This window comes from Rutilus rutilus (assembly GCF_951802725.1).
Source record: "Rutilus rutilus genome assembly, chromosome: 2".
Classification (NCBI taxonomy): domain Eukaryota; kingdom Metazoa; phylum Chordata; class Actinopteri; order Cypriniformes; family Leuciscidae; genus Rutilus; species Rutilus rutilus.
In genome coordinates, this window is record NC_140210.1 from 38,904,321 (window position 1) to 38,919,291 (window position 14,971).

The window sequence follows — 14,971 nt, forward strand, 5'->3', positions numbered from 1 at the left end:
TTACACAGAAATCGGTAAAAGATTTTAGGGGGAGGAACATTCATATATTAGAGCATTGGACAAAAATCTACACAGTATTATTTTTTATTTCTTTAAAATACTCTTATTCAGCTAGGATGCACATTGATCGACAGTGATATAGTAAAGACAATTATAATCGCAAAAAAATGTCTATTTCAAATAAACGATTTACCTTTTTTTTAAAATCTAAGAATCCTGTATCACAGATTCCACGAAAATATTATGATAATAAGCAAAATTTCTTGAGGAACATGTTAGAATGATTTCTGAAGGCGCTGAAGACTGGAGTAAAGATGCTGGAAATTCAGCTTTACCACCATCACAGGAATAAATTACATTTTAAACTATATTCAAATAGAAAACAGCTATTTTAAAGACTTCTTTAAAGAAAAAAATCTTACCAACCAGTCCAGGTTCAGTCATCAGTATTTTTGTTTCGATTTCATGTAAGAGAAGGACTGAAATTTTAGATGCATCACTGCATTGCACAAGTACACTAGCATATATAACCTCTAAGGGAACTCATATGGAGTAAAATCTACAGAACCCACAAAATTTGATTTCATGGGTTCTTTGGCAATTTTTTCTTTCTCTGGTCGTGTGGCAGCCTGTAGTCTCTCTCAATGTTGGGCTGCTGCTCATTCAACATCACAAAACAACCTTTTGATTCGCTTCCCACCAGAAATAACCCTGATCTGCACTGTATATATCGAGTGTGTGCATGTGTAAGTGTGTTGTCAGTCCAAGTGCACATATGTCTCCTGAAACCCGATACTGTGCTCACTAATGCATGTCCGGACTTGATTCACACTATCCATTAGTAACCTGTGTATGTGTGTGTGCAGGCCTGGAGTGAGTCACACTATTAGGTTCCAGAAATGTGTTTGTGTTCATGTGTGTAGTGGAGGTGCTTTTGTGATTGTACGCGATTGAATCCATGTGTGTCCTGTCAATCAGAGCTCCAGCCAACAGAATAATTCAAGGAAAAAAGCTTTCTCTCTCTCTCTCTCTCTATGAACCTTTCTCTTTCTTTTTCTCTTTCGCTTTACTCCATCTCTCACACCGTTTACTCAAATGGAATCAATAAAGCTGCCCGTAATGCTGTAATCAGGGGATTTACTGCGTTCTTGGATCAGTGTAACTACTCTCCCCCTTTGGCTACCAGTCGCCTTTTACCTTGATTTAAGACAGGCACTCCAGTGTTTTGGATGGGGAAGAGCTGATCTTAGATCAGCTTGAAAGCTGTTTACAAAAGCCGACTGAAACGCCAAAGCCAGAGAGTTTATTTCTCTGTACCCAAACAGGGAACCTTTGATTATTTGTGCTGGTCGCTAAGGCATTACTATTGCTTATATACCTGAAGTCAGGGATTTGAACAAACCTCAAACCCTAAGTAATAATATTCAGTGTGTAACCCATCATGCTTGGTACCTCAAATGCAATTACCTTTACCTTCCTAAGCAACCAGACTTGCTTATTTTATAAATATTGGTGAAGCTGAAAGATCACATTACACTAAATTAGTGATCGAGCTATCTAAGCAAATTTATGAACCAGAATATTAATTAATAATATAGCTGTTACGTTCTAGTTCTGTTTTGGTCTCGTTTTTATTCTTTGCCATGTTCCGGTTTGCCTGAGTTCTGTTTGCTGGTTAGTTTCAATGGCCACTGATTATATTACGCACCTGTTTTTAGTTCTGTTAATCAATTTGTGTATTTAATCCCTTAGTTTGTTCATTGCTCAGTCTCATTTATGTTTGTGTGGTAGTGTTCTATGACTTTGATAACTGTATTATCCTGCGTGTTTCCAAGTAAAGACTATTGAATTTCCTGCATGCAATCTTTACAGCCACATGTGACAATAGCAGCCAAAATTATTATCATTATTATTATCATTATTAATATTATTATATTGCTGTTGGTATTCATTTAATAATATTAATAATGTAATAATATGATTAAACTGCACTGTGATTATTTTGGTGTTTAATAATAATGACGCCCAAACAACACCCTAGCAAGCACTGATACATCTATCAACTGCATAGCAACGCCCTAGCAACCATCCAAAACATCTTTCAACTGCATAGCAATGCCCTAGCAACCATCCAAAACACCCTAGCATCGTAGTGGGGATTTTTGAACAGGCAAGCACCACTTATATTTTCCTGACAGAACGTGAAAGTTAATTTTTTTTAATTCTCTGTGCAAAATCAGTTTATTGAGTGAATGTTCAGACTCAGGGCACGCTTTGTATGGTTCCAGGTGGATTATGCCATGTGAGAGTTTTTCATGTTTGGATATCTGTCACCCTGCCGAAACTCACTCAGCAAGTAATTTTTCAGACTGTTTGACTCATTTGAAAAACTTCACAGTTCTCCCTGAAAATGGTTTTTCTTTGAAGCTGACATCTTGTTCTTAGAATAAGTCAATGTTTGTACAAACTGAACTCTGTGTTATTGGTTGTTTATGACATCATGCAACATGAGCCCAATCAGCAAGCATTAGCAATGGGTCACTTGACCACTGTCATTATTTGGGTCATGGGATGTGTGCAGATGTATGAAAGGAGCAAGACGGATAAAAAATAGAAGCAAGAAGCCTTAACAACATTAGATTAATTAAGGCTATGAAGGTGTAGAATATAACCCCTTTAATACTGCAGAGAGATCACAGATCACTGTTTTAAAGGGGTGGTTGATTATGATTTCACTTTTCTAACTTTAGTTAGTTTGTAATGTTGCTGTTTGAGCATAAACAACATCTGCAAAGTTACAATGCTCAAAGTTCAAAGCAAAGGGAGTTAAAGAAATTGCTTTTTAAGGACTACAACAAACGGCTGGTAGGGACTACACGACATTCCTCCCGGGTTAGTGACATCACCAACCCTAACATTTACATAAACCCCGCCCCCAGAACATGATTTATAGATTATCAAGACAGAATATGCTAATCAGTGACTAGAAGATAACTACACATAAGCTGCATAAATTCATCAACTAACCATTCAGAAATGTTGTCTACATGTTGTCAATTCTTCTAGAGTCTCTCCATCATTGTCAGTTTGAACATAAAAGGCTAAAAGTTTTTGGAATTTTCAGTGCATGTCTGTGTGAGGTAAAAGCTCAACCCCCTGTACTGGGAGCAGCAACTCATTTGCATTTAAAGGGACAGACACAAAAACGGTGCGTTTTTTCTCACCCTCAAAAAGTGACAGTTTTAACATGTTATATAAAATTATCTGTGGGGTATTTTGAGCTAAAACTTCACATACACACTCTGGGGACATCAAAGACATATTTTACATCTTGTGAAAAGGGCATTATACCACCCCTTTAAGTGTCATGAAATCTGCATAGAAGTTTGGACTACAATAAACCCAATGATGGAGCTGCATGACAGAGCTCACTCTCTTGCAATATCCTCAAACTCTTTGGCTGTGTTTTACCAGGAGGGCTCCCTGGTGCAGCTCCTTGAAAGGGCTAATCAAGAGGTTTATGTGGTTCACACACTTATCTCTGACTTTTCTAGAGTTACAATCACTCTCATATCGAATAGGAGACCTCATGGAGCTGAATTTGATAGAGGGCCCCATGGTGCAGCTCTGTGATGTGACGTTTTAAGTATTTCAATTCATAAGTGATTTCTGACTCTTTCTAGGAATGTTTCAAGTCATATTTTACCCCAAAATAAAAAACAATTATAAAAATAATAACGATAATTATTAATATTTATTTATTTATTTTTACCACCAATGTTTTGGGTGGTTGCAACACCCTGGCAACCATCCAAAACATTGTAGCTGTGAATTTGCTGGAGTTACAATCGCTCTCATCTCGGATAGGAATATAAGTCATATTTCAAATATGATATATGTCATATTTCACCCCAATTTTTTTTACTATTATTGCTGCTGTTGTAGTTGTTAATACACTTTGATTATAATTATAAATCACCATAGATTTAACATTTATTTGTTTGCAAAAACTTATTGAAAAAGTCTGTTTTAAGACTATTTAGATTCTTGTGTGATATTATTCATAATAAGTACTCTCTTCCCAATTAATTGTCAGTACCATGCTATGAGTTGATATATATGTATTTTTTGTTTTGTTTTCTGGGGTGAAATAAAGCCTTTTTTTTTTGGTGTGACATTCCCTCTTAGAGTAAATTGTAATAATGCTGTGTGTTGTTCCTATAATATCAGAAGAGGTATAATGGGAATGAACATGTTCCACACATGCTCAGTCAGCAGAACTCATAGGAACTGAAAAGTTGATGGTGTGTTGTTGTATGGTATAGATGTGTGTGTGTGTGTTTGTGTCTCCATTCTTCACATCCATTCTCTTCCACACACACCATCACCCAATCACTGGCTCGTTCTCCTCTCTTCCCGCCCCCTGTTGCTATGGAGACTCAGGAAGTCTTCCAGGTGCCTCAGTGGTTGGGAAATACAGCAACTTCTCCTGGTTCTGTCTGTTCTCACTCACATCTTTATTTTTCCTCTTCTCTCCCAGCCTCTTCATCCTCTTCTCCTGCTCACTGTCATTTCATTTATCCTGCTTATCATATTTCCTTTTCCATTTCTCATTATGTCTTTCCTTGTACAATCCTCTTCTCTCTTTATCTATGTATCTTGATTTTCTGCCCCTCCCCTTTTTTTTAATGATTTTTTTTCCCTCCTCTGTTTTGCTCTTCACACAGAACAGTGAATGTCTTGTTTTCATCCTCCACAACCTCCAGAGTTCTAAATACAAGTTATTTTATTTATTTATTCATTTATTTCTCTCTGGTTGAGCGCTGATCAACACTTAGGCCACTGTTTGTGTATATGGTGTAAATATGCATCAGCTTGAATTTGCTCTCAAACAGGGTCAAAAAGCATATCTGGAACACATCACATTCTAAGAGTCACATTTGTGTACAAACACCTGATAAACATTGTAAATATTCTACACTGCCGATGAAAAGTTTGGAATCATTCATATTGTTAAAAAAATAAGTCTCTTATGCTCTCTAAGGATGCATTTATTTAAACAAAAATACAGTTAAAACAGTAATGTTGTGAAATATTATTACAATTTACTATTTTGTACAATTTAAATTTTCTATTTGAATACATTTAAAAATACAATTTATTCTGCAAAACTAAATTTTCAGCATTATTACTCCAGTCGTCATGGTCATTATCGGTGGATAATCCATAATAAATGGAATGGATTGTCGAAACCGTAATATATATATATATATATATATATATATATATATATATATATATATATATATATATATATATATATATATTTGATGAATAGAAGGTTCAACAGCATTTATTTGATAAATACATTTAGTAATTTTATTATGTTACTGACTTTTGATAAATTTAATGCATTACCCCAAACTTTTGAATGGTTGTATATCATGGTTTCCACAGAAATATTAAGCAGAACTTCTTTCAAAAAAATAAAATAAACATATACAAACATTCTGCTGCTCTATGGTTGATAGTGACTCAGATGATCTGCAAAAAGCGCAATGCACAATTATGCGTTATTATCATTATTATAAGTTCAGGGGCTGGGAAAACGAAAGATGTTTTACATCTGTGAGACGTGATCCGTTTTTAGCCTCCAATTCTTCATGCCATCTGACCCAGATCCTCACAACCCTCTTGGCGTGCACCAGTGACCCCCACATATATATAAACACAGAGGTTAGCTGCATGTGTGTTTGATGCCCTCAATTACAGATTCAGACTCGGATTTCAATTACTCACTGCCATGGATTCTGGGGGAGATATTTCAACAGGACCAGCAGTGAGAAACAGTGAGAGACGCTGCACATCTGGTGTGTCCTGGCTCCACAGCCTGACCTTGTTGTACCTGGAGAACATACATTCTGACAGGCCTTGTGGGAAAGACATTAAAAGCCTATTAGAAAGATAGCAAACAGAAATAGAGCCTCCGAACTCTATTCCGTGTAGCTTTGTCCCCCCTTTTTGTTAGATGTTCTTTTTTTTACGACCTAAAGATTCAAACAATGTTTCCTGTAGTATTTATTTTTTTTTTGCAGCATTTTGTTTGTTGGTGAGTTGACTAATTTCACAGAAATTTTGCTTGGCTTGCAAATGGGCATTTTTAAGATTTAAGGTTTCAAAAGTATAGCCTACTCACAACACAGTATGTTACTTGGGTCATTTTAAATCAGAAATCTTAACCTTCGGCTCAGTGAGTGAGCAAATAATTCAAGCCTAGTCAGTGAGTAAGTGAGTAACTAATTACATCTGTGATACAGACCAGTAACTCCTGTGTTCAGTTCAGTCTGATTTACCAATTGGTCGATTGTCTCATTAAAATGAACTGTGCCAACTGACTAATTCATTTGAGAATTGCAACTGTAAAAATTAAACCGTGATTTTTACGGTAAAAAACCGGCAGCTGTGGTTGCCAGAACTTTACCGTCAAAAATACGGTAGCAACGTTATTGGTTTTACAGACTTAACTTAAAATTTACAGTAATAAACCGTATTTTATTATCTGATATAATGTGAATTTACCACCCTATTGAACTATTAATATCTGTTTTGTACCATTGTAATACACTGATAACCACCAATCACAGCAGTGATGAGAATCACATGATCAATCAAAGCTCATCACAAGTAGCTCTTCCACAAGAAAGTTAATACTAATTTATAAAAGCTGCATAGTGTCATTCACACAAACATTAAACACCATCATGGTAACACATGAAATTTAAAAAATTCAATAAACATTAATTTAACAACATTAAATGTAACATAAAACCCTAATGTAACTGATTAGAAAAAATGAAAAAAAAAACTATGAAGAAACAGTTATTTCAACAAAAATACATCAAATGTGAAGTGTCACACAGGGAATTGTGGGAATGCCAATTTACGGTTTTACAATGAGTTGTTCTTTTTCACTTTCAAAAACTGTAAATTTAACGGTATTTTACAGCAAAATTACATTAAATGTACCGTTAGATCTATCACAGTTATTTACCGTATATAGTACGGAAACTTTCTGTTAACCAATTAACAGTTTTTCACTGTAGCATTTTTACAGTCTTTTACCGTTAAAATTACGATCATTTTTTACCGTTCAAAAGTTTGACATAAATCCGAGTCTGAGCCGGACCGAATGCAATGATTGGACGAACATTTTTTGGTCCTGAGACTTCCACAGAAGATATATGTACAATGTTTTAATATTTAGACCACTTCTATTATTGATCCCTATCAGGATGTGAAGAGAGTTTCAACCAGAATAACAAAAAGTGTTTATGAAAAAAATTGCCTATACCCTCCCATTAACTTTTGAACAGTTGTGCATGTGCATTTTAACTAGAGATTTTAAAAGTTCTAAATCTAAAGACTATAAAGAAACTTTTTAAAGAGGTATTACATCTAAATAGTCAAAATTAACACTGCTCCAAATATTCTATTGGCAGGAAACAAATTGGCTCAGGAAAAGTCTGGAATTAAACTAGCATCCCCACTGAATTTATTAGTATTTGTTTTTCATGTTGAATGACAGTATTATTTCTTGTTTTCATTTAGAGTTTCTTTAACCTCGTAATCTTTGCGTAATATTCTTGTTCTTTGGAATGGTCAGCAATTTGGTTCCCACAACAGCTACTTCTAAACTTTGCTCAATCTCTCAGTTCTTGTAAATGTTTCTAATGAGCTCAGCCCACCGGGAGTTTCCAGGCAGAGCTCTTACAGGGTCACATTTGCATGGGAGTAGCTCATGTTGAATCTTCCAGCTTCTGTTGATGGTTTCCAGTAGTTGTTTTCAATTCTTAGTACTGAGATTTACATTTGTTTGTGGGATCCTTAGAAATAATCTGCAGCTGTTTGTACTTCATATCCCCAAAAGGCAAAAAATGTGGAAAGTGACGGAAAATGAAGCGAACAAAATGATTGGTTTTTCAGGAAACATAAACTCGGGATTTGAAACAGAGATCATGAAATTTTTCATTATGCATAGAAAGGAGAATGTGGAAGTTTTCCCTATTAGTCCAAATCAAAACACTTTGTTTACTCTTAAAAATAAAGCTTCTTTATCGGCATTGTTGGTTCCATGAAGAACGTTTAACATTCATTGAACCTTTCCATTCCACAAAAGGTTATAGTGGAAAAATGTTCTTCAGATTATTAAAATGTTCTTCAAAAATGGTTCTTTTAAGAACTGTTCACTGAAAAGTTCTTTGAGGAACCATAAATGGTTCATCTTTGGCATCACTGCGGTAAATAAAACCCTTTTGAAACAGTGTAGTATGTTGCATTTCATTTTTGTGAATCATTTTAAACTGTCATTGAATTGTTTCTAAACTCTGATTCAATAGTTAATCAGTTAAATCGTACAAAAAAAAAAAATCTCCATGTGGCATTTTTCATAATAATTTTTTTAGTACATGTTATGCATCTAAATAGTGCTCTTTTGTACTATTGCTGGAATTATTATGAGTTGAAGGTGTCTATTATCATTGTCGTTTACATGTTTTGTTTCTTGCGTCTTCCCACAGATGCAGATTCTTGACAAGTTCCCAATCGAGGGAGGGCAGAAAGATCCCAAAAAACGGATTATCCCTTTTCTTCCAGGTGATTTTGGGAGGAATTTGTCCTCCCCCTTCCTCTCTTCTGCACACACACAAATACACAGACCTGCAAATACATGGTGTCAGCAGATCTGTCCACAATAAGTCATGGTTATGCTGGGACAGGGTCGTGCTTCTGTTCTTGACTTACACACACACACACACATGCTGGAAACAGGCACACGAGTCATTGAGATGAGCAGCACCGTTCCCTGAGAACAAGAGCCATCAATAAGAAGAAAAAGAGGAGAGCGAGACTGAGACACAGAGAGATCGAGACACGTTTTCCTTGCTGACGCGGCTGTTCTGTTCCCTGGAAATGTATTGTCATCCAGCAGTCCCTCTGATGCTCTCTGTTTGTTCTCACATCCTTCAGTTTGAACACACAAACTCAGATGATCACTGGCTCCATTGTACTATTTACTGGAATGCAATGTAATTGGTTGGATTACTATAATATTAAGTGGATTATAAAACCATTTACAGCCGTTGTGAGGGAATATTAGGGTGTCAAGTGTCAAACCATTAAATCAATGCACTGTCTCCATTTAATTCCATTCTGATTATTGGACTCCACTGGGACAGTAAAGAGGGACAGATCAGATTTGTATCGATACACAGATTACATCCATGCACTAGCAATAATTTTGTTACATTTACATTTACATTTAGTCATTTAGCAGACGCTTTTATCCAAAGCGACTTACAAATTAGGACTAAAATTAAGCGAGTCATCGTGAAGAGGCAAAAAACAACAACAACGCAAGAAGTGCTCAGAATACGAGGTTCAGGCATTATTCAGAGTAGCATAAGCCCGATAAGGGAATTTTTTTTTTTTTTTATGAAGGTAAGTGCTCACGGAAGAGATGGGTTTTCAGCTGTTTTTTGAATGTTGTCAGGGATTCTGCATTCCGGATGCGGGTGGGGAGAGTGTTCCACCAGCATGGAACTGTGAATGAGAATGTTCTGGAAAGTGATTTTGTGGCTTTCTGTGATGGAACCACGAGACGTCGTTCGTTGATCGATCGTAGGTGTCTGGTAGGGATGTAGACTTGTAGGAGTGAGTGAAAGTAGGAGGGAGCTGAGCCTGTGATAGATCTGTAAGCAAGCGTCAATGCCTTGAACTTGATGCGAGCAGCGAAAATCTGAATACTTTTTAACAAAAGTATTCAGATTGTTAAATCTGAATACTTTTGTTAAAAGGCGTATTAATATTTTATGTCAAGCCTTCTATAAACTTCAATAATTAAATATTTGCGATATTTTCCTCAATATTTTAGGTCCATTTTCCTTGAATTTAATGGTTTATATCTTGAAAACTTTATACAGCAACTTTTAGATACCCTTCTGCTTTGAATTCATCAGGTCTTTACGTCAGTTTTTTTTTTTAAGAGGATGAGGCAGTAGGAGCACATACAGTGATAATAAAATATGAGAATGAACAGATGAGGGTGAATATACAGTTGCTTTATAAATGTTTGTTTCATAAGGAATTCATTCTGCACGTTGCTGAGTATCTCTCAGTTTTTACTTGAGAATAAACAGCTTGAGACAGGAGAACATGACAGCTGGAGTTTGGTGCTACGTGGTGATCTTATCTCCTCCAAACGTCTGAATCTGATTAAGATGTTCCAGATCTCAAGAAGAACACATGGCGGTTCTCTTCAGTTGCTGCTCATGTTTCTGAACACTGTCTGATGGGTTATTCTAAAATGCTCTGGGCTTTGCTTACAGTGAGCAGGGCTCAACAATGTAACATTTTCACTGGCTTGGTCAAGTTGCATATTTTTAGATGTGCATATTTGTGTGTATATCCTTTTATATCATATTTTACGTAAAAATAAATAAATGAATAAATCTTATTTTATCTTAGGATCTTAAATCTTAAAAATCTCTTATTGTTGAGCCCTCATTCTCTTATTTTTCATCATGCTTACTTGATCTTGTGAAGTAGACCACATATTTGACTCTACCTTTTATTTTAAAGGCAAAATCCTATTCCGACGAAGTCATGTGAGAGACGTGGCCATGAAAAGACTACGCTTTATTGACGACTATTGCAGAGTAAGTTGCTTTTTTTCCTTCCTTCCTTCCTCTTTGTCTGTGCTTTTGTGTTTTGTCCTCATTTATTTTCTTATCAAATATGTGTAAGCTGTATTACTTTATGTAGAAAACCATTAAACTGTGAGAGGTTCTTTGTAAGACTTTTCCTTTGACAAACACTGTGTGTGTCACATGTTGTCATGGGGAAGTGTTGCTCACACGCATACGTGTGTGTGTGTGTTCAGCACATGATGTTAAGAACATCATTAAGATTGTGGCTATGGCATTGGCGTTCCTCAGGGTTCAATATTAAGCCCCTTTATGTTCCGTACTGATATTCTTTGGACTACATTCCTGCTGTTCAAAGAAGAATTACCTAAAATAAATAATTTAAAATCCATTCAAAAAGGATAAGTACTTATTTTTTTATTTAACAGCTAAAGAAACATTAATTCTAAAAAAATAATAATACATATTTATATATATAAAAAAAACCATTATTAATGGCATACAATGTATTTTAGGGTGGTCAACTTTTGTAATTATGCTCTTTTAATTTTCTTTTAAAAGCAGTTAGAACGGCTTTCTAATATGCATACACTGACCAACTTGTTTAAGAAATAACATCTAACATTTCATAAAAAATATTGTATTGAAACTATTTAGAACCTTCAAGACCCATTGGCCTTTTGTTTCGACTTCCTCTAGTGGGTTTCAAGCCTTAAATAGTGTTGTCAGATCCCTGCAAACCACAAATTTCACCCTAAGCAACGGTGCTGCATTTTATGCATGTTCCACGTCAGGTTTCGAGAGTGAATTTGCCTCATTATCAGAGAATATCTGCCATCTTGTTGAAATATGATAATGCTATTACACCAAACAGACACTTGCACTTATTCATGTCTGCTGTCATGTTTACTTTGCAATAGCTATAGAGGTTACTGAATAACACCCTTAAGATTAGTTTGTGGGATTTTAACGACTTGTTTCTTCCTCCTCTCTATTTCTCCCTCTCTTTATCTTTTCCCTTCAAGTGTCTTGTCTCTTTTCCTTTCCTTCCACCTCCTTCCTGATGGAATAGAGCCCACTTTTTTAAAAAACAATCCATGCATACACACAGAGTGGGTGTAAACAAACACACAGACACACACACACACTCACACACACACACAAGTGGAGAGCAGCTGTTAAACTGAGCTGAGATAGTGAGATAGGCAGCATTATGGGATGTCTTGGAAAGACTACTGTTGTGACAACAATCTCCATGACATCCACACAAAGGACATTAAAAATACACTTCTAAAAAAAATAGAACATAGAATTAATCTTAAAGGGATAGTTCGGCCAAAAATGATATTTAACCCATGATTTACTCACCCTCAAGCCGTTCGAGATGCATATGTCAATCTTTTTTCAGACGAACACATTTTCAGTTATTTTAGAAAATGTCTTTCAGTGGTTATAGTGTGAAGCTATGGGGTCCACCTCCTTCAAGTCCCAAAATGTGCATGCATCCTTCACAAAACATCACGACGCTTCCTACGCTACGTCCTACGTCATACGCCAGCATCCATCTCCGTGAACGCGCGTCGACCGCTACCGGAAGCCAGTTATTTTCATTTATAAAGTTTTAAATATGTATATTTTTACGACAAAACCACACGGATTACCCTCAGAAGGCCTTCGTTTATCCCCCTGGAGCCGGATGGATTACTTTTGTGAAGGATGCATGCACATTTTGGGACTTGAAGGAGGTGGACCCCATAGCTTCACACTATAACCACTGAAAGATCTAAGACATTTTGTAAAATAACTGAAAATGTGTTCGTCTGAAAAAAGATTGACATATGCATCTCGAACGGCTTGAGGGTGAGTAAATCATGGGTTAAATATCATTTTGGGCCGAACTATCCCTTTAATGTAAATGTGTCCTTCAGATGCCCATTTATAATGTCAATCGATTAAAAGATTAACACAATACATTTCTAATTAGCTGCATATGTAAATATTTGATTAGAAATGCCCCTAAATAAAGACAACTCAAAGACTTTGTTTATAAAGACTGAATAATATTAAAGGAGAACTCCGGTCAATTTTAACATTGAGCTCATTTTTTTGTACATTTGGAGTGCTGTCAGTACAGAGAACAACGACAAAAATCGGTGTTGCCTACACCGTGTTATCCTCGTTTTAAAATTTGCACCCTGTTGACTTCAATGGGGCAAGTTTAAACCTGCTTTTAGCCTCTTAACATCCTTGATGTGTCGAAGTCCACAGTAATCGATTGTCGAGTTCACGTGCATAGGTTTAGTACCTATGATCACGCGCGTGAACTCGACAATCGACTATTGTGGACTTCGACCGAAAACAGGATGTAAATGCAGGTATGTGCGCTGGCTGAATAAACATAATTTTTTATATCTTGACATATTTTATATCTTCATATTTTTCACATCTACTGCAGTCAGATTCACCCGCGTTCACTCCGAAGGAATCACTCACATGACCTGTGCACTTGTAATGACACATCAAGGATGTTAAGAGGCTAAAAGCAGGTTTAAAACTTGCCCCATTGAAGTCAACAGGGTGCAAATTTTAAAAAGAGGATAACACGGTGTAGGCAACACCGATTTTTGTCGTTGTTCTCTGTACTGACAGCACTCCAAATGTACAAAAAAATGAGCTCAATGTTAAAATTGACCGGAGTTCTCCTTTAATTGGCAAAAAAAAAAAAAAGGTGAGGGTGGCATTTTTGGATGTACATATCCTTATGGAGTTAACTTTATGAACAGTTCAGGAGACATGTGTATAGTTTTATTTTATTTTGGTTCAATTTTGAATAAAAAATGTTAATCACACTAAATTAATGGACTAAATTGACATCCCTAGTTTAACATTTATTTAAATCAACCTTTAATTATGTGGCAGTTGCTTATATGACAATTTGATAACTAACTTCCTCCAGATTTCCTCTGTCCTTTCAGTGTAGAACCCATCAACATCCTTCCATGAGAGAGAGAGAGAGAGAGAGAGAGAGAGAGAGAGAGAGAGAGAGAGAGAGAAGAGAGATAGAGAGAGAGATGTGTCTTTGAAGGGCTTAAACGTAGGATGTTTACCAGCTATTTCCTCAAAGCTTTAATTAGATCTCCATTTAATTGCATTGTGTTCTTCAAAGATAAATAAATAACAGCGTTTACTCGAGGGATTCTTCTGAGGCATTTTGTCAGTCTCTCTCTCTTTCCTTTTTATTTTCCTCTGTTCTTTCGCTAATTTTCAAATCATTTTTGAGAGCTTTGAAAGCAGTTGGAACACAGAGTGAATTTGTTAGACAAACATGTATGCAGTTTGTTGAAGCAAAATGGCGTCTTTAGAATACCATTAAAGCATTTTAAACTAAAATCAAGTAGTGTTTTCTTTTTTTTTTCTAGTATTGTTTTAGCAAAACTCCTTAAGGTTTATTACATTTACATTTATTCATTATGCAGACTTGAATACACCTTGTCTGTGGTGATGTTTTATTTTGCTTAATTAAAAAGATTTTTCCTTTTCGTCATCTTAGACATCTGATCCTTACGGAGATTTCAAAAGGAAACAACATTTGGTTTAGTTGTGGATTCATTAGTCTGCTGTGTTTCTGGGTGGTTGTCTTGATGTTTTGATGGTCCGGTTTCATGTTCTTTCTGTCTTGTCAGGCGCTGGTCCGGCTCCCTCCCCAGATTTCGCAGAGCGAGGAAGTTCTCCGCTTCTTCGAGACCAAACCAGATGATATCAGCCCTCCCGTAGAGTGAGTGTCACACAGACCTTCACAAACTAATGTCTGCACACTCTCCCACATAGAGCAACCTAAATGAAGCCAAATATGAATAAAATAAAGTGTCGCGTAGTGCTTTATGCACACTGCACTACCATATACTGAATACTATTTTTTAAAGTCCCACTCCTTAAAACTCATCTTTGATCACCAAAATTACATATTTAAACGTTTTTCCTTAAAAAAATTCTGCATGCCTTTAAATAGCTTGGATGTTACATATGCTAAAGCCCGCCCCCCTCGTGATGTGATTGGTTACAAGGTTTGTGACATCAGAAACACCAGCGATTTCAAACCGCGTTTTTGAGACTGTCTTTGATTCATTGCAGTTTTAAGGAGAAAATACTCAGCAATAGTGTTGACTTATGAATTTGCACATGGTTTGTCTTAAAGCACATTAAAAACACCACATAGACACATAAACAACATTAAAAGCTTGATTTTCACCACAGGGGGACTTTAAAATAGT

The 14,971-nt window shown here is 36.1% G+C and overlaps 1 protein-coding gene across 3 annotated transcripts in view; it reads left to right on the forward strand.

The window, feature by feature from the left end:
- The window catches only part of sh3pxd2aa (SH3 and PX domains 2Aa), a 109,730-nt gene that overhangs the window by 30,293 nt on the left and 64,466 nt on the right, over positions 1-14,971 (forward strand). For all 3 annotated transcript variants that reach the window (XM_084392011.1, XM_084392012.1, XM_084392013.1), the window contains exons 3-5: positions 8,577-8,652; positions 10,636-10,712; positions 14,384-14,475. In XM_084392011.1, coding sequence (XP_084248137.1) covers positions 8,577-8,652; positions 10,636-10,712; positions 14,384-14,475 — 245 coding nt within the window. The remainder of the gene's footprint in view (positions 1-8,576; positions 8,653-10,635; positions 10,713-14,383; positions 14,476-14,971) is intronic.